Raw genomic sequence first — 23,723 nt, 5'->3', positions numbered from 1 at the left:
CCACACGTATATTTGTTTACTTTACTTACACCTACTTTAATACACTATTGATACAACCTGGTCAGCTGTAGCATACATAGTATATCTTGAAATTTCACCTTTTATGAAAAATGATTTCTCAACTTTTCGGTTATAAATCTACATTATGGACTATGGAGGGCCCCACTTTGTCATTCCCACATGGCCTTAGGAAAGGTGTTTCATTTCACAGCCCTACATTTCACATTTTTCAGAATGTGCTCAAAGAGAAAGCCAATTTCCATCTGTATGGGGTGGACAGATTCTAAAAGATGATGTAATCTGAAGACCCTTCAGGTCTATTTAATGGCCGGGGGCCACATCTGTCGTAAATCTCTGTCTAGTTTGTTTATACTGGGAAGGGTGGAGATGGACCATATGCTCCATGTTCTCTGCTGCTGCTGGAGTTACTGCAATACGAGCTGCATCTCTGGCTCACATCTTGTGAACTCATGATGGAGACTTTTTTTTCCTTCAAACTGTAAAATAAGAAAGATGTCGGCTGTTGGGCTCAGATCCCACTACGAGAACAAGACTCCTCTCGCAAGAAAACACTTGCTCAACTGTTGTTGCTCATCTGAAATTGCTTCTTTGGAGGCTGGTACCTCCTTCAAAGCATGTTCACCGAGGTGGTTTTTAACATTTGTGCAGCACTTCAGGTTCAGACCAAAACCCAGAATAAAGGATAATATATGTGTCAAGTTAATGTCTTCGCTGTCCTACTTTCTACTTTAATGTAGATCAAAGCTTTGACGTTCGTCTGCTGTACATTACAGCCAAACTAATGCATAACTTCACTGAAAAAAGGAAATAAGTCAATCATGCTGATCTTGGCTTTTTGTTTTCCTAACAGGACAAAAGGTTTTCATCCCTCATCATCCTGTTCCTTAGAAATAACTTTGTTCCAAATAAAGGGGAAGGAATCCCAACTTTCTAAGACACGGCCAGTTTAGGAATAAGCATCAAACAGTCCTTTCAAAGTGGAGCATTAACAGTTTACAGTGGAAGTTTGTTGTTCACGGTTTTAGCAAAGGGATGAGTGTTATTTTCCACTGAAGTATAACTGGCCAACTGATAAGACCACAAAACTGTTAAATAATCCCCAAAAGTCTTTTGTTGATAAAGTTTTATCTCCGGACTGAAACGTTGTATAAATACCAGTACTTCTAAGTGACATCACCTTCAAATGAAACGAACAAGCCTGTTTGAGAATGAGACTACGGTGATCTGATGTATTCCATCTTGACGACTACTTCTACTTTTTGTCCATGTAACCTGCAACTATTGCACCATCTAGTGTGTAGGACGGGTATTGCAGCAATATACCAATATGAGATACTGACGCAGCTTTCTATTCCACCGTTAAAAAGGTTCAATCAGAACCAAGTTAAACCAAATAAAATGTGAAGAATTATGTCCAGATTAAACACAAAAACACTAAATACAAAAAAATCTAATGTTGGTTAACAATGCATTTGTCTAAAATATAAAAAGGAGAAAAATAAAATACAGAATGTAGAAATAAATTATTTAGTTTCAAACAGAAAACATTATGTGCACTGACAGAATTAAACAACATTCTGCTTGGATAGTAAAATAAGGTACCACCCACGCCAAAGTCTTTTTTTATACATACATTTATTTTATATAAAAGGGAAAACAAGGGTTGCAATATTAACAGTTATGCACACAGTCCCGTCACTGGAAAACAACGGTATCCAACATGGCAGCTAGGCACTGAACGATGTTGGATGTCATTAAAACGTCTACGTGCTCCTCCAAGTGCCTCTTGGGATCCTGCAAGGACGGAATATTAAGACAAACACCAACAATGAGACGTGGTTTGTGATGAAGGAGTTTCTTTTTTGCCAAATAGTTTAGTTTCAACTTGCTTCAGGAAACTTACCGGTAAACAACAAAGTAACTCGATCTCTGCTTTCATAAAGTCTCTGCTTGTACCAACATGTCTGCACAACCCGACGCACGTTCACTGACCTATTTAACTGTCATCAACAAAACACACCTCGATTTTTGTCACATTACCCCAAAAACAAGAGACAGTTTTTGTTACCTGTTTTCCAACATTCTTGATTGCCAGCTGCTCCGGGGTCATTTTGTCCTCCTCTTCAACAGCCTGGGGTGGAAACACGACAGTGTCTTAATAATGCGGAGGAGCACACCAGGAGCATGCCATGCATATATATTTGTAATGCTTTTTGTAGTTTTTGCCCTGCAGAAATACTGTATATCATTTTGAGGCATCGCAACACCCTTAGAATCTTGTATAAGGGAGCTGCAGCATGCGTGTAACCAACAAAATCACTCAATCTCTGTATTAAGAGATAATACGAGTTTTTTTTTTGTTGGAACGAGTAACGTGACACTTTAGTTTGCAATTCAAGTAATCAGTTATTTCGTTACATTTTCAAAAAAAGTAATCTGTTACAAGAATATCCCAGTGAAATGCAAACTTGTGCCTGGGAGATAACGTTAAGCAGCACAGCTCCATAACCACGGCTCCGAAACAGCAACAGCTTTCAGATGAAATTAACAAGTTTGTAGATGGTTATGTGGTGGAGGAGATGCTACTAATATTAAAATCCTTATGACTCATAACACAGAGGAAACACTGCCCAACAGGAAAAAGATTTGTACTATAAACATGTGAGCCTTCTAGTAATATGAATAAAATGTTTCAGATTGCTGGACGAGGTCCAGAAGGTGCACCTTATTGTAGTTCTTAGCCAGCTCCAGCATTTCCTTGACGATGGTCTCGTTGAGTTTGCAGTGCACGCTGTAGTCCTGCAGGGTCAGGCCCTCCATCCAGCTCTTCTTGTGCAGGTTCAACAGCATCTGAAGAACAATGAGCGGTATTTATAAGTTCCATCAATAAAATCAATGAAAACAAATCTGTGAGAAGTGAATTCTCAAACCTTCTGCTCCAGCTCGTTTTTCCTGTAATTGATAGTGATGGAGTAGTAGTGTCTGTTCAGACCATGAATCAGAGCCTGAAAACATGAGAAACCTAACGTTAAACATATGAAGTCATAACGTGCATAACCAGCTGCTGAGAGAAAGTAACCAAAAATTATGACTACTAATACTACTTTATTGTGATTTGATCCTTTTTGGATCTTTGAACAGCGGTGATGGCGCTGTGTACAATGTGTTACCTGGATTGAGGGCTTGTTGAGATGACCCAGGTTGGATGTAGTTTGTCTTGGTTCATGACCCAACACCATCATGTTGGCATTGATCAATCGGAAGGCATCAATAACAACCTGGGGGAGACAGAGGCCGCACATGAAACCAGTAAGTAATTTCTAAAATGTATAACGCATCATAAATGCAAGCTACGGAGTAACACGGTTCTTCTGCAGCAGGTATTCATCTTTACCTTTCCTTTGACGCTCTGAATGGGATCAACCACCACCGCGACGGCTCGCTCTGACAGGGCCTCGAAGCTCTGCTGTGTGTTGATGTCCACGCCAGACAACCAACAGCCAAAACCAGGGTGACTGTGGTACCACCCCACCACCATCTCTGGTCTGATGAGCAACATTTGAGAAAGACGGCACACATGTTTAGAGGGTAGCCCCAAAAATAAGCCTCGATATTACCTAGAAATGTTTTTATGTCAACATCAAAGTGAGGTTTTAATGAACTTTCTCATTCCCGGATTTACGCGACAATGTAGGCGAACAGTGACCATGTTTTTTTCTAAATATTACACATGTAAGTTTTACCTGCCCGTCTGCTTCAGCATGTCCAACATCTTGGCCTGGAATACAGGGTCCACTGCTTCAACACTCACACCCTGTGAGGTGGAAAATGTTCATTCAGTAAGAATGAGCAACATATACTTCCTTGTAAAATTGTTGAAATCAGCATATATATACACGAGGCATTTACTACACATCACAACAAGGATAAGTTAGCTTTATTAATTATGTTATAGGGAGCATAATCTTGGTATTATGGTAAATACATACTGTTCCTGACTGGGGCATGGCAAACACATCAATCACTCGCACTGTGTAGTCATCAACAAATTCTCCTAACATCAATCCCATGACCTCCATTGGTACACCAGCACGCCCGTGCTTCAACATCTAAGAGCAGATACAAGAAAGAGAGATAAGTCACAACTGTATTATTTTAACTGCAAATATGAAGATAACCACTCTAAAAAGTTTAGTGCATACGATGTTTGTTTACCTTGAGCAGGGCCAGAGAGGAGATGTAAACCTGCTCTGCCGTGTCCACAGCAGGTGCATCTGTCGGGGGGCCCTGAGGAGTCAAAGCAGAGCTCATCAGTTCAAGCCTTTCTAATACAGTAGTTACGCAGATCAATCACCACAATTCAACTATTGTTTACAACTTGAATGCATGAAATATATCATGGGTCATAACTTTGTATCCTTTAATCCTGTGGTAAACTATTTTGAGACTCTGGGCTTGATATGAGGTGTGCGTGTCAAGATGTGACACTGCGTTGGGACTCAAGCAAAGTTACCTCGGTCTCATTCCTGATAATTAATCAATTAAGTTGACATTTAAGTATGGACATTTAAGTATGGACATTTAAGTATGGAATACTGGGCACATTGATTCAATCAAGGATTACCAGTGTTACAGGCAAAATGCTTTCCAGTGTTAGTCCAACTACTTTTAACTTTTAACTACAAATAAGCATTGATAAACGTAAGTTTAGAGGTTATGTTTGGATATAAAAGTTGAAAATGGTTTGGTTTAGGTTAACAATGGGTGAATCTGGGAGGGATTTTCATTTCTGCCTGTGGTTTTGTTATGAACCATAAGCAACATTTGTTTATGTTCTTTATTTACAGACATTTCAAACTTTGCGTTACCTGGCCAAGCCCTGGCATTCCACCTCCGAGCCTCAGCAGCCGGTCCATAGCGAGATCTGATGAGCAAACACAATGAAGGCATTAGCTTGACTTTAAAACAGCTTTACCATTAGCGGGATACATTTAATAGTATGTCCTTTATAAAGTTTATTAATTCGGACAAATTCACTAACAAAAAAATACAAATAGCATAAGTAGTGGACTAATATTTAGATGGAACATCCATCAGACAGTAAAGCATGTCCGCGGGTATAAACCTGGAGGACATTAGGTCATGTTTGGGTTTAATAGCTAGCGTTCAATCAACGTTAAATCAAAAAGTGATGGACTTAGTATATTGGGAATTACATTGTCTCTATTTTATTTGTGTTATGTATCGTGTCTTTTCTATTGGCCCTGACGTTGTTGACTTCAATTTAGGACATTATGGGTGTAACGGTATTTGAGTAGCCAAAGAAATCCAAAATAAAACTGAAGTTAGCACCAACTCGCTAGTTAGCTTCAGTTAGCTAATTTAGCTATTATCACGCAGCTGGACAACCACGCATTTATTTTTTTAGAATCAAAGTATCGTGTTTAAGTAACAAAACACAGCAGGGAAATGTATAGTAAAAGTGTCGCTAAAACGCTCGGTTCATTAACAGCAACATCCAACGTTACTAAAGGCGTTAGCTTGCTGTTAGCTTGCTCACGCTTAGCCTCTGTCATCCCGCACAAGAAAAACAGCAACAAAGTCTGAACACTGAGTCTACCTCACCGTGTTTTATGAAAGCCACTGAATGTGTTAAAGCTGTAAGTTCACTTACCTGTTGTCAAATATTTCGGGTGTTTAGAAAAGTCTGTGTTTCTGTGATCAGTCGAGTCAGTACAACTGGCTACAATGAATCAGCCAGAATTGTCTTTTCTTTTTTTCGAAAAACTGCTTCCGTCGCACAAATTACGTATTTTGTTGTCGCCAGCCTTTTTGCACCTGCACAACCAAGACACAAGGGTGCGCCACAATCAGTACATTTTACACTTCTGTTGCCACCGCTGCTACTGTTACCACTGCTACTGATAATAAATATGTTGTTATTACTGCTTATACAGCTTGTACTTTTTTTAAATGTAAAAATGATATCTTTGATAAGCTTACACAATTTAAAAATAATATTTTGAATTGATTAGAAGAATGAATAACTACGTAGAGCTACTAAATGTATTATTATAAAGTCTGTTTTATAATACTTTCTGACATTGTATATACTTGGTCTAGGCACCTTATTCTATGTTCTCTATTCATCTGCAAATAGGAGATTTAAATGTGTAAGATTTAAGCACAGTTTAATTTCATTGAGCTGTGAAACATCAGAAATTTTAACATCAGGAATATTTTAAATCGATGATGGTTTATAAGTTAAAATGCTTTTACATTGTAGATATGGCTGCTTATTTACTAATTTTGGTCAAACATTCTTTAATACTTGTACCTGCTATTAAGAGTATGGCTGAATTAAGATTGAAACATGTTTTAACACTGTACATATACAGTATATATCTGCTACATATAACATGCTTGCATTTTGAAATTATATAGGTGCATCACTTTATTTCTAAGACAGGAGACTTAAAACTAACATTACATGTAATTGGGATATTTAAGTCTTTCATTTGAAGTAATAAGCAATACATTTTCAAATTGAATTGAATGTAAACCCTGCCCTCGTCTTCTAGCACTGACTAAACGTAGAAAAAACAGCACTGATGAAATATACAGCATCTATATTTCAATACTAAAAATAATGAAAATAGCTGTGAAGTTTGAGTGGTTTCTCATATTTCAACATGCAAGCATTTCATTATTCCCTAAGGAGTCACAAACTCTGAGCGAAACCACAACATCACTCGACTTTTGAAAAAGCTCCTTTGTTGGGTTTCATGTATTCCAGCCAGACAACAACTCCCAATCCTGCCAGACAACTCGTGCAATCTCACCCGACATGTTACTGGTTACCACACTGCCTGGCCAGACAGGTCATCTACAGGAATTTTGAATTCCTTAATTCACCAGTGAATGAGGAAGGGGGAGATAATCATCCGCATTCCTCTGTCCCTCCTTCACCACACCCACAGGACCTCTTGCTACCTCGACACAATTCACTACACTCAGCGGTCGTAACCAGGATGTGCTTCCTTGTGATGGGCTTAACTCTAGTTTCTATGGCCTTTAAGATACAGACTGAGTAAACCTACATTAGTAAGGTATACATTATTATATGGTCTCTAATTTCAGTGACTTCAGTTTTTATCTAATCTCTGTTGTTTTTGAAACCGATTCATTTTGTTGCTCCAAACAGGGAGACGCCTTCCTGAAAAATTAGCCAGAGAAACAATGGATAGATGGATAAATGAGCCAAAGGCTTCAGATCAATTGACCCATTGGTTATTCAATTCATTTGAAACAATAGGTTAAAAGTGCAATGCAAAAATATGTGAAATATACAGCTTTAATATGTGAAATATAGTTTATTTACATTTCAATACTGTATGAAATGTCCCATGTCACCAAAAGGGCAGCTAACAACATATTGGATCTAATGGGTTAACCAATCAATAACTACCAAACAGGGTAACAAAAAGCACAGGGAATCATCTCTACAAACATCATTGGAGCTGATTGTTCAGATAGGAATGATTGGACTTTTCAAAGACCATCACAAGTAGCTTGTAACACAACACCAGCATGAGTCCTTAATCCTACCAGCCGAGGAAATAAGGGAGAGAAATGTGATGCTTTAAGAGCTTCCTTGCACCCTGATGGGATTTGGATTCAGCTTTGCTTCATAAATCTCCAGCAGGATCACTGCTAGTGGTAAGCATTGCTTTGTGCACTTCAGTGTACTGTATATGTGAATATAAAATTACTTTAATTATAAAATATTGAGAGGGAAATGTGCATAGTTATCTCTGGGGCCACATGTGTGCCTGTGTAGCTGTAAAATTGAAGTGGCTCTGCTGCATCTCTACCAATTGGTTCACTTTTTGAAAATAACAGTTCATAGTGGTTTAGACACGAACACTGTAATGCAAAGTCTGTGGTTATTTCATTTCATTTCATTTCATTTCATTTCTGTCTTTAAATGTAAGTATATCAAGCCGTGAAGAACAAAAACTTCCTCCTGGTTCTCTCCCTCAATTCCCAGAAACAAATCAGAAGACATGACCTCAGCGGTAGCTCTGGCTCAACATATGATAAGAATTACTCAGAAAAAGACCCGAGGACTCTGGCTTGAGCACAGGCAGTGGGTAGAGAAAAGAGCTGGGCTGAAATGACTTCTGATTGATTCTATTGAAGGGGTGGACCTGGTGTAATGAGAGGGGCTGTTCCTCCACCGGAGTGCAACAACTAAAAGCTTTATTTAAGCCTGTGTCTGATGAACCTAAATGGTCTCAGAGGTCAAACGCAGGAGATCAAAAATCTAGAAGATCAAAAATCTAGAAAGATGAACATCTTATTTTGAAGCACCAACGGAAAACCATTGCATCTTAAAACCAATTCTGAAAAGCACGATAAACATTTGACCAGAAGCTATGAAGCCATAGTTTGTTCCCCATCAGTCAGTGGAGGGAGTTATTTGTGTGTGATATATGAAAATGCTTAGTTCACATTTTCACAAACTGCATATAAGCAGATCAATCTTGTGAATGCATTAAAAGGGAAAATATGAATAGTTCTCTTGATTGATGAAGAAGTCAATATTTAGTTTCTACTTTATGTCACATGATCTACATACAGTATAGGCTACTATAATGCGCCTATATGACACTAAAGATAGGCGTAAACATGTTTAATGAATGCCTTTTTTCCCTGACATTTGTCTTGTCTTTCAATGCACTCCCTCCCATATTTGGTTTTATAGAGGGAGAGTGTGTGACCTCCAGCCCAGGCCAGACCCAGCTTATATTTCATTGCATCCTGATTCTCTAACGTGGAGTGAGTGTGTTGGATGGGGGGAAGGGTAGGAAGAGGAAGAGGGTGTGTGTGTGTGGTTGGAGGAGGTGGGGGTGAAGAATGCTTGGTATGTGCGGACGACAACAACATGAAAGGCGCCGAGTGTTCAGCCCAACTGATTGTGCGCCTACAAATGAAACCCAAAAGCACTTTGTATCCGATTATAAAGCGAGCCGCAGACACCAGACGTCTCGACGTGCCTTTGTCACAGAAACCAAACCGCCGAGGCGAGTTCGCAAGAGGCGGCCACGCAGTTTATTTGACGTCAAACACCCCGCCGAGGCGGAGATGGTTTGGTCTGTAGTAGGTGGGACTGTGGAGCGGTCTGCAGCAGGACGTCGTAGATCAATGAACCGGACCGAAGGGTTGGTCCATCGCCTGGCGTGCATCTGACTGTATAGATGTGTCAGTATACCTGTGCAGGTCGAGGCTCTTCTTTTTAACGTTAACCAGCCCGTTCAGCATGCGGATGTTTTAAACCGACTGGCTATTTCGTAGGCTCCGTACACCGCCTTGGATTCCGTCTCTAGTGGCTCCTCGTTGCGATTTTTCTTTTTGGGAAATAACAAATATATATCCGTAACCTCCAGGATGATCTTTGCAAACACAGGCAACCCGCTGAAGACAGTCAATCGCAAACAGGTATGCCGAACACACACTCGCACGTTGGTTTATTTTATTATGATTCATTTTATTTCTGCCTACTTCCCCCCCACACCCCCACCCCGGCCCCCCCCCACGACCGAGGCTAAACAGGCTGTGTAATAGCAGCCACAAATGACATTGGAAAGCCCTTTCTGGCTTCCATATAGCACATATGTGTTTATATCTCACCATTGTAGTGCCAAAATGAGTTGAATTCCATCAAGAAATAGATCCCCTCTCTCAGCCCACTTGTCAAACGGGAAGCTGATCCTCTGATAGGCTAAACATGGAGAGATAAACCAGCTGCTGACCCGATCTATAGCTCTACAACCGCGATTTAAATTATTATGTCCATATAACCTTGTTTGCCCAGCCACTCGCCCCCTCTGGTCAATATGCATGACGGTTATTGTAGTCCTTTTTATAGGTGAATGCCTCCTGGGTGAATCCAGTGAGAGTGTAGTGCAGTGTAATATATGTCAGTGTGCTGGAGTGAACTGTGCTGCCTGCATTTGTCACTGTGGCCTCTCAGGTGAAGAATAAAGGTAATTTGAAGGCAGTGCCCCTTTGCTTTCCCATCACACCTTTTCATTTAGACGGGAGATGGGAATAGAAAGCAGGCGCAGAGGTGAGAGGCAGCAGCTATTCTGACATCTGATGATGGAAATGTGAGCCTTGTGTCCCATGAAGTAGATTGAGCCTGCAGCCTATAAGATCCCGAATATCCACCTTTCAGATTAATCTGTAGTATGTGTCCATCAGAGGGCACCGTATATGACTTTGAGGAGGGGAATCCGCAACCAACCACATCTGAGTCCCTGCAGGGAAGCGGTGAATGAGTTTTCAGTGTAGGCGTAACACAGGTTTAGTCTGCTATAAGGTGCGATGATGCCTCTGTGAAATGTACCACCGGAGCTGCCCTCTAATGGAGTAGGCGTATTGTCTCGGAGGCCTAATGTGAACCCGTGGCGGTCTCAAACAAAGTTAGCATGGTAATTGCACACCAACCGAAATGTAAGGCCGCTGCTTGAAGACACAGCAGGCCTCGCAGAGGTTCCTGCCACAGCGATCGATTCTTTATCCATTTAACGATAACAGTGGGGCGGATATCTCAGTGATTCTTGTTGGCACGGCTGTGGTTGTATCCATGGCTTTGGCTCTTGGAGTGGATTGTCCTCTGGTCGTGGACAGATGGTGCGACTCTGCTGTGCTTTGTCTTTGATCTGATCTGGAGAGGGTTTGGGTGGCTGGGAGCTATTTTAATGAATGAGTTAGGGGAAGGAAATGCTTTGCAGGGCAGTGCCGCATGGTTTGGCTCAAGAGAATGAAGAAAACTGTAGGTTTCCGATAAACACTACAGCGGGATGTAAGACGTGAGCACAGATTTGATCCCATTGTGATTCATAAAGGCCCGCATACAAGTGTATATATATCTCAATTGAGCTTAAAGGTTCAACCTACCTGCCACTCAGACCCTGACAGTGATGGAAGAAGTAATCAACTCATTTATTTAAGTAAAAGTAAAAAATACTCCATTGCAATTAAATGCCCTGCATTCAAACTGTTACTTTATGTGAATAATACTTCGTGAGTATCACAAGTAAATGGATTCAAAATGCAAGAATGCGCCATTCAGAGTGGTATGTTTTGGATAATATATTGTTTTATTAGATATATATGTCATTTTTCAATGTGAAGCTGATTTTGAAGTACGCCATACACTACTGGGTACAGTATTAGTAAAGCATTGCATCATCGTTTATAAACCCATGATGTGTTTTTATGTGTGTGCCATTATATAAAGTGTGTAAAAACTACAATATTTCCCTCTGAAAGTAGCAGAAAATGCAAATATTCCAGCTGAGTATACCTTAGAATTGCACTTATGTACAGTACTTCAGTAAAGGTACTTCCACCACTGGACCCCTCAGGCCTGTTCCAATGTAGAAGAACCTCAGCTGTGTTGGCTGCTATGTTGATCATTTAATGCAACGTGTACATTCATCAGTGAAGTCCAATCTGGGCCTTTTTGATTCGCACGGATGATAAAAATGCTCTTGTGATCACTGTTGACCTGGGTTTAAATTGGATCATCGAGCTCCCATGCCCTTCCTAACAGTGGGTTTCCTGTGTGCAGTCCTACCCCATGACTCCGTCCAGTCCCAGCAGCAGCAGTAACAGCAGCAGCACAGGCCTGGAGCAGCTCAGCAAAACCAACCTGTACATCCGCGGCCTGCCTCCTGCTACGACAGACCTGGACCTGGTCAAACTCTGTCACCAGTGAGTCAACACACACACACACACACACACACACACATATACAGTTTGAGCATAACGAGCATGAGTCGTTGACATGCTTGTTTGCTGAATAAAAGGGGCTAAAAGCAGGCTTAAGATATCACATACCAACGTCGTTCCAGTCTGATTTGACGAAGGTCCTCCCTGACCACAGGCACAAACTGCACAACAACACAGTCTGTAAAAGTTGCTGTGAAATTCTAATTGCACATGAAACTATTAATACATGTACATGCCAGGAGATGGTTAGCGTAGCTTAGCACAACAACAGGAATGAGGGAGAAACAGCTATCGCCTTTTAAAACAACATGTCATTTTTACTATTTAGTCTTAAAGCATACTTTAGTGCCTTTGGACAGGGCCATGTGAGCTGTTTCAAGTCTTTGTGCCATGCTAAGCTATCCAGCTGCAGGAAGTAGCTTCACACTTACTGCGCAGATATGAGAGTAGTATCCAACTGCTCATCTCACGCTTGGCAAGAAAACAAACGTTTGAATTGTTTGAAAATAAAGATTGTAATTATTCATGGTTTCAATATGGTTTAGTAACTCACAAAGGTCATACAGTTGTTTCTAAGAAGAGACTTTCTGGAAAATGTGCTAAATGAAAGGAAATATTGAGCAAAATTAAATAGAAATTTGACAAACAAAAAGGCAGACTGTCCTCCCTCAGTCCTCCTTCAGTGCCAGATCATCAATCTTGGCATTCAAAGGCACACATTGGTTTAACCATAATGTACTCTGACATCAAATGCTCCAACCATAGCTCCAGAAACAGAAACGCACACACACACACACACACACACATGGAAAAGTGTTTGCTCAACTGTGGTATGTGAAGCGGACTGCACAAATTATTGTTTTCCGGAAAAAAGAAAACCGAGTCATGTAAAGCGGTGAACATGTTCGATACGTGATACTATAGGCGTCAGTCCGAGTGGTGAGTGCGGTGGATGCCATAATTAGTGGAGTTTGGTCTCCTCTCTCTTTCCCTGCGAATCACAAGCATACGGAGAGAGGCATTCACCCATGTAACCAGCAGCAGCAGCTGTTTGTGTCCTGTTTGCTTGTGTTTTGTTCGTGATGTTCCCAATGGTGTTTGCCAGCACAAAGCAGAAATGAAAGCGCTTTTCATAGCAACAAGGTCTGAATGGGGATGTAAGCCAGGCATTCAGTCTGTATGTTGTGTGCACTCGCATAGCTGCTCACAGCGTGTGCCACAGTAGGGCCTATTTCGATCGTCGAATAATCTATTGATTAGTGAAACAGATAAACCACTTTTTGTTGGATTATGGATTACACAATAACTCAATGGACTCTATTTAGCTATCGACGCTTACATTGAATTTGGAGTGTGTTAGCTAAAGACAATAAAAGTTAATACTTTATTCAGAAATACGTCAGGAGTTGAAGAATTTATTGCAGTTTAGAATGTTTCAGTTTATTTCAACTGATGCACTCTGCAGCAGCGTTCTCCAGCCATGAAAGTCATCATGAACGATGCGTTCGTTCGCTCCAGAGTCGCTACCCGATGATGTCACATAATCCATAATTGAATTCGTTTGCAACTAATTTGGTCATCAATTTTTGTCGCCTGCGTTGATTAGTTGTACCACCCCGAGCCAGAGAGCAACTTGAGTTTGAAGTGGGAGACAAAGTAAAGCCTGAAAGTGGATTCTTAGTGTTTGGAAACATGTAGGTGAGAGTAGTGATGTACAGTATGCGCCTCTGAAATATGACCAGTCTTTATTATTTTCATTAATTGTTCTTCTCTGCCTGTGTTCACATTAACAATACATAATGAGAAATCGAAGGTGATGAAGAGACATTTTGTTGATACATTTCTTCCGTGTAAGTCATCTGAATGTTGATGTGTGCACAGGTATGGCAAGATTCAGTCAGCGAAGGCAATCCTGGACAAGACAACCAACAAATGTAAAGGTCAGTAAGGTTATTAGCTTACCAGCCGTCAATTATCAAGGCTGCATGATTCGGGGGAAAAAAAAAGAAGTATATTTGGCAATATAACTTCAGTCCTCTTGCAGTGCTGGAACATATCTCCAATGCATGCTTAAGTACGCAGACTTATTGTTTAGTTGGGGCATCAAAGTAACTGTTGTTTTCAGCTGATGTTCAAAAGCATCTCACCGGTTCTTTTGCATTTTGCACTACGATTTATGCTACACACTTATATGACAGCACACTTGGAAACACATGCTGTTATTTTAGATGTTTAAATACATTTCCATACCCTCCAGGTAGCATTAATTTCCATAGTGTATGAAAATCAATTTGCAGCGACTTGATAGTTTTACTTGGGTAATCCGTCAGTACGAACATGAACGGTCAATGTGTCCGCTGTTGTTTTACTCAAACGGCTGAAAGTGCCGCTTGGTTTGCAAAGTCTGCAATACAATGCAAGGAAAACACAAGTTTTACTAAAACTAAAGCAGATTACGATGGATTACCTAACTCCAGCAGATTTAGAGTCTTCACACAGAGATTTTCACACATTATGGAAATGAATGGAGACCGGTGAGTGCCTGGGCAATAATAAAACACATTCAAAGTTCAGAAACACCATGGTATGCTTTGGATCATGAAAACGGTCACAAAGTGTGTGTATTTTGTCATGAATCTGGTGCAACATAGACGCTGGTTTGGTTCTTAACGGAATAGTCTCCCTTAAATTCACAAATATTAATTTATACAGTACATCTATTCAGTTTTGCACAGATTAAACACACAAGCTACGACATGTTAATGAGTGAGCTTTAGAGGTGCTGGTGTGCCCCCCTCTTTCCAATCTTTATGCTAAACTAAACTAACCAGCTGCTTTACCTTCCTATCTACCACGCACACATGAGAGCGGTATCAATCTTCACAGAGCACTCTTGGGAAGACAGTGAATCAATTCGCAAAATGATGAGAGATCTCTTTTTTCATTCTTATTTTGTAGTGTAAATTGTGCTTCATGATTGATAATGTAAAAGATACCTTGATTTTTGTCCACAGTAATACACAATAAAGACCAATACATATGTCCCATCCCTCAGTACAAAATGTACAATAGATGGTTGTTGTTATTATTTCGTGACTGTTCATATTCATTTCGTTCTACCAACTACAGGTTACGGCTTTGTGGACTTTGACAGCCCGGGGGCTGCTTTAAAGGCAGTACATGCTCTGAAAACCAGCGGCATACAGGCCCAGATGGCCAAGGTGAGTTTGGTGCAGGCATGTGTGTGTGTGTGTGTGTGTGCATATTTGTCTTACTTGTGAACATCTCTGTGGGGTTGTGCTTCTCTAATGCCTGCACGTGTCCAGTGTGTGCTGGAGAATGACATTAGACTGGTCACATGACCTCAGCTGACAAGCTGTTCTTCCCGTGACCCCATTTACTTTCACTGTAGAAACCAGATGTCACGTCCCTCTCTGCCAAATAACCGTCAGTCAGTGTGACACGCACAAGACCACCAGCCCACACACTTAACACACAATCCTGGCGAGCTTGTACTGTGTAGATGGAACAGATTTTTTTTTTTCCCAGCATTATTACTTTGTCCCTGGGCGTTAACAATTATCGTTCATGCATACTGATGTCGGCCTTTCTGCAGCTCAGCGCTATAGCAACAGCACTGCTGCTGTGAGCCGTTCTTGATCCTCTGTGACTAATTCAAAGGAACCAGTTTTTCATTTTCCTAAAATATTTTTCGATAACAAACAGGGTGTTCCTGCATCACATCTGCGATTTGAGCAGCGGAAATGGTCTGGATCATTTCATTTCTCTCAGTCCCTTCCCCGGCCCCGGCCTGAGTCGATGTGCTTAAATTCATGTGTGAGAGACGGTCATTGATGAGGGGTTGCTCCCAGGAGACCTGCATGTAGCCGCTGTGTTTGGAACAAACACGGCAGAACACAGTTTGTGTGTTGTGGTAGCTAGGCTACGCTGCTCTCCTGCTGTTTCTAGGGAAGACCGTAGAGGCGCTGAGCTGCTGCACAGTTCAGATGAAGTGCGTTTTCTGTGGGTGTGGGGAGGAGAGCTTATTGATGTTTGTCAAACCAAATGTCTTCCTCTATCCCTTAACCGTACTTAAATCTCAAACCCTGATCCACACGTACAAGTTTCATTGCAGAGAACAATATGTTTTGTCTGTGAAGAAACAGTGCAGCACAGCCTTTATCCGTGGTTCTCTAAATAATGATTCAAGAGAAGTTATTATCCTCCCTCAGGTCACATGCAAAACAAACTCCAAAAAAACCACGAGATCCAATGCACTTCTTCTTTCCCATCTTCCTTTCTGTGAGCAGCAACAGGAGCAGGACCCCACAAATCTGTACATTTCCAACTTGCCTCTCTCCGTGGATGAGAAAGAGTTGGAGAACATGCTGCAGCCCTTCGGCCAGGTCGTCTCCACGCGGATCCTCCGAGACTACAGCGGCAACAGCCGAGGCGTGGGCTTCGCCAGGTCGGTCGCAGTAGCCATTCGTTCTCTCTTTAAAGTAGCTGTAGGATAAACTTTCAGCTTTGATCACGAAGCTGTGATGATACATAATGGCCTAACACCAAATTACCACTCACGAGATTGTATCTAGTGCTGCGATGCCGCTGTGTAGCTGCTGTTCAAGTGCAATGAAGGCGAAACTAAAATCAATTTAAGATGTTGTGAACATTTGTAACACATTCATTACTATTATAGCATGTTTTTAATATCACCCAATAAATCACTGGAGGTCTAGTTTCATTGCAATTTATTACATTAGCAACCAAAACTACATTCACACTTGCATCTATAACCAGTCAGTCATGTCCAGTTGTCTGTACAGGGCTTGCCTCAGTAGTTACACGGCCATAAGTCAGTTTGTAAAGGAAAACAGTGGAAATTGCAAGAAAATGTTTGTGTTGACGTTTGCGATCCTCAAAATAACTTTCTCGCTGACGCTTACATTTGAATTAAATTGACAAACCTGCTAAGACAAGCTCTCACACACACACACACAGCCAGGTGTATTTGTGTAGGTACGTTTATGACTGAATGTGAACTCGCATTAAAATGAGGAGGGACAATTCTGCTCAACTTTTGTATGAAGGGGCCCCAACGCCTTAAAATACCACATTGGTTTTTACCGAAGATCGTCTCTGTGATTCGACGACGAGTCATTTGTTATTTTTTCTCCCCTGTCAGGATGGACACAACGGAGCAGTGCAACGCCGTCATCTCCCACTTCAATGGGAAGTTCATCAAGATCGCTTCTGGATCTCTGGGTAGGAAGAAAATCCACCTTTCTGTTCATGTTCCCTCCGATGAAAAGTGTGGAGGCGCTGATGATTGATCGCCGAGTGTTGATGTGCCGTGCTTTTGTGCTTTGCCCCCAGCTCCCTCTCAGCCCTTGCTGTGTAAGTTTGCAGACAGTCAAAGGAAGAAACATGCTCACAGCGGATTTGTTCCCAATGGACAGACAGGGGATCTCAGACTAGTATGTATCTGTTGTCATCCGACATGTGTTTGAACCTTTTGCCCCCTCTGTTTGATGAGTATGAATGAATGACGTTTTATTATCGTGTCACGCATACAATGGTGCCCATTTCTTCAAGAAAAACGTCCTTTCACGATAAGCTCTTTGGACCATAATTCATTCACAAATCACTGGCAAAACATTTGTGTTGATCATCTGTACCAATGTTTTGTCGAGCTGTTTCGTGGGAAATGAACTTTCCTCAGTGAATATTTGTTTCATAATACAAAAGAAAATGAGAATATTTTCTAAACGTGTTCCCATATAAACCCAATATAACTGAAAAAGTGTTCAAATGCATTGATTATTGTTTCACATGGGGTTCAGTTGTTTTGATGCAAATGCAAATATGTAACTCCACATTATTTCCTCACCTTAGAGTGCAATGACTCTTACCTATGACCCCTCCTCAGCAGCTATACAGAATGGGTGAGTTACCCTACAGCTCATGAAACCACTTATACTTCTAACTATAGTCATAACTCTGGAGCTTTATTATGAAATACTGTTTGTTTCCTAGGTACTACCCTTCGCCGTATCCAGTGAGCAACAGGATAATAAGTGTGCAGCCTTCGATGTCTCCCTACATGTCTCCAGTCTCTGCTTACCAGGTACTGCAGAAGATCCTGAATACAAACGCATTCAACGGCCAGCGCTGAAGTTAAATCTCTCTTTCTCTGTGTCTCTCTTCCCCTCTCTGTTGCATTTGAGGTAATGGCGTGTGTAGATGTGGGTCAGGGTGTATTTTTGCTTGTGTGTGGGTTGTACAGGTGCTATAGATGTATGAATAGGTGTTTTAACGATGCCCTGGGCCGCCGCACACTTTGGCAGTCTCCATGTGGCGGCTGTTGATTGTTTGATTTTGCTTTGTTCGAAGAGCTTTGGTCAACCAGAATTCAATATGACAGTAAGCTTGGTACATCGTCTCTGAGTAAAACTTTCTCTGAAATAAGTGTTTTGTAATATTTCACCCATAGGTTTTGATTTATTACTTTCTGTGCATCAGAAACACTTCTGCATGCAGACAAGATCCGTCTTTTTGAATATAGCCCTCTACCATAAACTCTTCAGATGAACCCGTAAACTGTTTGGGTCTTTACATCTAAACATCCCCGTTATGTGGAGATTTGATAATAAGCTCTAAGTCTCAGACGTTCTCTTTGTGCAGTTTGGACAATAGAAACGGCTTTACATTTGGTGAAGCACCTGCTAAGTCATCATCATCGACCTGGCACCTTAAGGGCTCCGGTACTATGAACACTTAATGTGTGCGCTTTCTTGTGTTTTGAATCCATAACTAATAATGACGTCTACAAAGGCTCAACTTTCCAATTAGATAGAGGAGGCAGCTCCTCTCAGGTACTCGCCTCCAGGTGTCCCATTCATTGCCAGAAGGAACACTCAAAGTTTCACAGTGTGATGATGGAGCAGTTGAAGCTTTTCCAAGCACCCAACTCTCTCTCATCCAATACAAACAAACACCTGTGCCTTCCCTTGGCCCAATGGGCATTGCACCTGATACCTACCTTCTGCCTTGATGGTTGTTGAAGTGGCTACAAAGGCCTCGGGTTCAAAGGTCGGCAGCCCAAGAGCCCTCTGGTGGACACACCAGCAGTGAGGGAAATAAGCTTCACTAAGAAAATAGGCTTTCAAAGCTTGGTTGGCACAGGTGATGGACTTAGGCCAAGGAGGCTACATATATTATAGCTACATGTACAGAAGCAAGTTTTGGACATGCTTGAGGGGAAAAGAAGAGCTACCAGGATAACCTTCTGCCAGCTTTAAAGAAGTTCTAGAGAACCATTGAGCTCCTCAGGAGGGGGAGGCAGGGCCTGAACTGGAGATATTGTTTGGAGGTCGACGAAGACGTTTATTTAAGTCCTAATCAAACATGTCGTAAGATCCATGGAGTTCGGAGGCCATCTTAATAGTTTAAAAGCTCCTTAGCCAACAGAGGGGGAACAGAGGGCCCGAGAAATCTGAATTCTTCGGATTTATTTGGGACTGTCATGGTTGATTATGGTCCCTGAGCAGAAATAGTCGAAACGCAAGAAAGGATACAGCATATGCTGTTGCACTCCAAATGTATAATTTAGACTGATAACATCCTTGTTTCTATTTAAAAACGCCGCCGCTTGTAATTTTAACGTTTGTAACACTAAAGTTTCATCCAAGGCACATCAATAACTCTCTTTCCATCTGTCTCTCGTTCTGCCTCTCCCTTCCTGTCTGACCTTCCATTAGGTACAGAGTCATTCTTGGGTGGCACATCAACCATATATCATGCAACACCCGGTAAGGGAACAACGGCATTTGCTTCTTTTTCTTTTCATACACTCATCGACCACCTCCTATTCTGTGTACAGGAAATGGGTGTGTGGCGCCACTACAGCTCTGAGCTCACACAGTGTGAACTTTAATCAGCCCGTTCTGCTGACACGATCAAACCAACGTTAAAAGCTTCCCCAAATGTAGGCGGTGGACAGAGCCCAGACGAGTTCTGGGAAATAGCCCCTGTGTATTTACATGTTGTAAGTATGTGTGTGTTGGAGTGTGTACAAAAGAGAAATGGAACAACTAAAAAGCCATTCAGCCCCCCCCCCCCTGCCTCCCCCTCTCTGGATCCAGCAGGAAATGCCTGGAGCAGAGACAGTCTTGTGACTCTTTGACTCTTCCAACAGATGGTTTCCAGTGGAACAAGTGTCTCTGCTGATCTGCCCCCTCCCCCACTTTTTACCAGGAAACGGTCTATTCCCTAAAGGCGTCATATTTAAAGGAATATACCGCATCTGAAAACAGACTAGCGCTGGCAACGTCACACCTTTCTACATATTTTCATCCTGTAACATGACCCAGGAGCACAGACTGCTTCATGTTTACCTCAGAGTTATTGCTGTAAATGTCTTATCTTACATTTTAACAAACCTAAAAAGCTGTAGAATATCTTTCTTTTTTTCCCTCAGCTGATCTTTCTGGGCTGACTTACATACATAGGTTTAAAAGTAAGACATGCTATATTTTAGCAACACACTAGCTGCCACTGTTGTTGCAGCCTACATGTGCTTTTTGATCGGGGGGGGGTTTCATCAGAATTAGGCGATTTCGTGTGTGGAATCATGGGATCGCACGGTCAAAAGTGAGCTGCTTTGTGTTCCAGGGTGCTGTGATGTCGCCCTCTGTGGATCCCTCCATGTCACTGCACACTTCAGCCATGATCACTCAGCAGATGGGCCAGCTGTCACTGGGCAACACAGGAGCGGTGAGTGGGATTCTGGGATATCCTACATCACACTCAGCATTGATTAAATGAAACCGGGGGTCGTATGATTGGATAGAAAATGCTGACAAGTATGAGGACAACATGTTAGTTTCATTTAATGCAAGTTGTACAGTGACAGTGATCTGACATGGCCTTGTGACGAACGGCAGCCCACTAGAAAGATCTTTAATTGGGACATTTTGCATGGACACCCCTGTATTAGTGAGGTTCAATCTTTATTGTTTATGAGTGATTCAATTGTTATTTTTCAACAGATTATCGTGTGATGTCTAACAAAATGTAATACCATTCAATCATTTGGATTTTATTGATTTAATCTTTTTTTTTTTTGTCTTGCAGTATATTTCAGCCAACCCTGGTGTCCAGGGAGCTTACATGCCTCAGTATCCTCCCATGCAGGCAACACCTGTAAGTTTATTGTATCTTTACCTCGATCAACTTCGTTCAAGACATTCAGCTACATACCGGGCGTTCATTTAAATGTGATTATAGCCGAAAACAAGTATTGTTTTAGGAGCATCCCGTGCCAGTCCACCCGGCTTCTATACTCATAAGGCCTAGAGTTGTTTTTGAAGTGTTCGTAAAACCATCAATTATCTCAGTGCAAACACAGTGAAGATAGTTATTATCACGCTCTAAGTGAGAGACGCTGTTTTGCTTTTCAGGAAAACGGCACGCCACAACAAGTGGATTCTTCTAATAACTCGTCTCCTTACAGTCAACTCGGCAAGTAATCACAGGTACGCTGTAGTTTATGAATGCAAGTCGTCTGATGTGAATGCCAGCAAGTTGTTAACTTTAGCAACTTTACTGCCACGTGGACGTTATAGCACCACTTCCTAATAGGACACCAAGTAGTTGCCTTATTAATGGTTAAAGAATCAGTAACTAAAGCTTCATAGATCTGTTGTAAACCATTAATAAGAATAATTTCTGGGTTACCAGGATGTAAAAGGTTACAGTTTTTGAAATCTGTATACAGGGTGCCTGTGTAGGTCAAAGATAATAGGATCCAATGCTGCTGTTAAATATAGTTTATAGTTTTCATACCAGTGCTTCTGCTTTCTGTTTATTTTAAGGCTATAGATTCCCGCTATGTGAGCCAGAGGGCAGGTGGGAGGTTGCCGATGACATCGCAGTGGTAACAGTCAACGCCTTCTCTGATTGGACCAGATACATGAACTTTCTTTGCACAGCCCCGACGTTTGTGGTGAAAAAATGAGGGCAGTGAAAAATGGACTCAACAGTTGGCTAATCACAGGAAGAAAAAAAAAAAAAGATTTATTTTGATAAGAAACAACATGCTCTTCTTTTTCTCTTTTCTCAAACAAATGCCAGAGGACCCCCCCCCCCTTCCCATTCCTCCTCTCCTCCCCCAGTATGATGTGATATTATAATGCATGAGATTGAGATAGTTTACCCCCCCCCCCTCCAAGTGTCTATGATTTTATAGTTCCTTTATTTGTGATATATGGAAAAAAACCGACTTGCAATACTTGCACTGAAGTTTAAAGTTTCAGAATATCTTCATTTTGGTTTTCATCATTGCCACAGAATAGCTTACAAAATCAATTCATGTTCAACTGCACTAGACAGCTGATGCAGATGACCATTTCATTAGGGAATTAATGAATTTAATATTGGAAAAGGTGCCTTCCTTACGTCACATCCAACATTCGCCAACATTGTTTTCATCGAACTTGATCAGGTGTCATATTTCTATCTGATTGATCAAACGTGTGTGTGAAGTGCTTCGCTATCTAGTCTTCTGGTAGCAATAAAGACAATGAGAGTCCCACGGCAATACTGAGAAAAAAAAAAGAACGGCGACAGTCTCAGAGCACGGTAATCCCTTATTTCCCCTCTTTCCCTTTTTAAAACAAATCGTGGTGACATGAAACAAAGAGCCGTACTTTTATGAAATTACAATTTTACACCCAATGGACATCTTTTAAGGAGGGTTTTTTTTTTTTTTCTCTTGTGGTCAGTTTGACCAGTGATCTACCTCATGGTTCTGCCGGAGTCTGCTGGTGTGGGGTTTGCAGGTAAAGCCCCCTTGTTCACCAGAGCGGACGAAGCAGAACAAAAGCCACGCTCAGGAGCTGGCTAAATAGGACTTCTGCCCATTTTTGTCTCCCACATGCAGCGTTTCTCTTGCTGATCCGCAAAGAAACATTGTGCTTTGCTTCGTCTTTATTTGTCATTGCTTCTGTTCTGGTGTTTCTTTTTCATGATGAGCGTTGTTCGGCTGTGAGTAAGACAACTACTAGCTTCTCCTTGACATAGCTGGTTTTACAATGTGCTTGGAATAAATGAATACCGGCTACGTGCATTTAGTTTGCACAGTCTTCTGCCTTTGCCATTCTTCACGGATCTTAGATGACTCACCACGTTCCCCTCCCTTTTCTTGCTTTCCTTTTAAGAAAGACTAAAAGCCACTATCTTTTGGTTAAACTGCTACTGTAAAGCTCCCCAAAAACAACGCTAGGAATTAGCCCGATTTTGGTAATTTGGTTATACAGTATACATGCCAAACAATTTGCATCTCAAATCAATCAATTATGTATGAAGTACTTCAGAAACAACAGTATTTCATAAGAATAGGGTGGAAGTTGAAATCTCTTGACTGACGGCATGGGTTTCAGAAGTTTTGCTTGTCCAGAATAAGATTTGTAAATAATATTAATTCAGGGCCAAATGTGAAAATAAGTGAGTTTTATCGTTTGCTTTGCTTTTCTTTCTTTTTTTCTTTAAATTGGTGATTTCTGATGTAAGAAACTCTATACACTACTACGAGACAAGAAGAAAAGGTTAAAGCTGCATGGTCGCGGTGCTTTTCCCCGACCAATAGTACTGTAGCAGTAAATGCTCACCTTTGGAAAATACAAGCGGTAACCTGCTTTTGCTGAGTGTGCTTTCCCATTCTGAACATTTGTTGCTGGAAAAAATGTAAAAATGAAAAGAAAAAAAAAAACCTTGTACATGTTATCCTCATTGCCTCCCCCTTCACCTTCAGCTTATTTTCAAAAAACCTTCTCCTTGCTCTCTCCTTTGAAAACATTTGAATAAGAACAATGCTGAATAAAAGGCTCTTCTCTTTCTCA

General features: G+C 41.3%; 2 protein-coding genes across 4 annotated transcripts; one reads left to right on the top strand and one right to left on the bottom strand.

The window, feature by feature from the left end:
- Nucleotides 1-1,647: 1,647 nt before the first annotated feature.
- On the bottom strand, nucleotides 1,648-5,795 carry psmd14 (proteasome 26S subunit, non-ATPase 14). Its single transcript, XM_079283629.1, has 11 exons — nucleotides 5,696-5,795; nucleotides 4,890-4,945; nucleotides 4,237-4,308; nucleotides 4,011-4,130; nucleotides 3,765-3,835; nucleotides 3,416-3,566; nucleotides 3,192-3,299; nucleotides 2,952-3,026; nucleotides 2,746-2,871; nucleotides 2,090-2,152; nucleotides 1,648-1,815 (listed from the first exon to the last, which is right to left on the bottom strand). The coding sequence occupies exons 2-11, from the start codon at nucleotides 4,935-4,937 to the stop codon at nucleotides 1,717-1,719; spliced, it is 933 nt and encodes a 310-aa protein (XP_079139755.1). The 5' UTR covers nucleotides 4,938-4,945; nucleotides 5,696-5,795; the 3' UTR covers nucleotides 1,648-1,716.
- A 3,401-nt stretch (nucleotides 5,796-9,196) lies between these two features.
- LOC306792953 (RNA-binding motif, single-stranded-interacting protein 1-like) lies at nucleotides 9,197-23,723 on the top strand. Of its 3 annotated transcripts, none has more exons than XM_079290341.1 (14): nucleotides 9,197-9,522; nucleotides 11,663-11,805; nucleotides 13,705-13,763; nucleotides 14,953-15,044; nucleotides 16,134-16,291; nucleotides 17,009-17,088; nucleotides 17,200-17,300; nucleotides 17,719-17,768; nucleotides 17,860-17,950; nucleotides 19,584-19,634; nucleotides 20,497-20,598; nucleotides 20,959-21,027; nucleotides 21,285-21,359; nucleotides 21,699-23,723. In XM_079290341.1, the coding sequence occupies exons 1-13, from the start codon at nucleotides 9,472-9,474 to the stop codon at nucleotides 21,351-21,353; spliced, it is 1,116 nt and encodes a 371-aa protein (XP_079146467.1). In that variant the 5' UTR covers nucleotides 9,197-9,471; the 3' UTR covers nucleotides 21,354-21,359; nucleotides 21,699-23,723. The 3 variants fall into 3 exon arrangements, with proteins under 3 accessions (XP_079146467.1, XP_079146466.1, XP_079146468.1); XM_079290340.1 differs by having other exon boundaries at nucleotides 11,645-11,805; XM_079290342.1 differs by lacking the exon at nucleotides 19,584-19,634 and having other exon boundaries at nucleotides 11,645-11,805.

This window comes from Melanostigma gelatinosum, assembly GCF_949748355.1.
Source record: "Melanostigma gelatinosum genome assembly, chromosome: 2".
In the NCBI taxonomy this organism is placed as follows: Eukaryota; Metazoa; Chordata; class Actinopteri; order Perciformes; family Zoarcidae; genus Melanostigma; species Melanostigma gelatinosum.
Note: the sequence above shows the minus strand (reverse complement) of the source record. Positions and strands in the feature narration are given on the sequence as shown.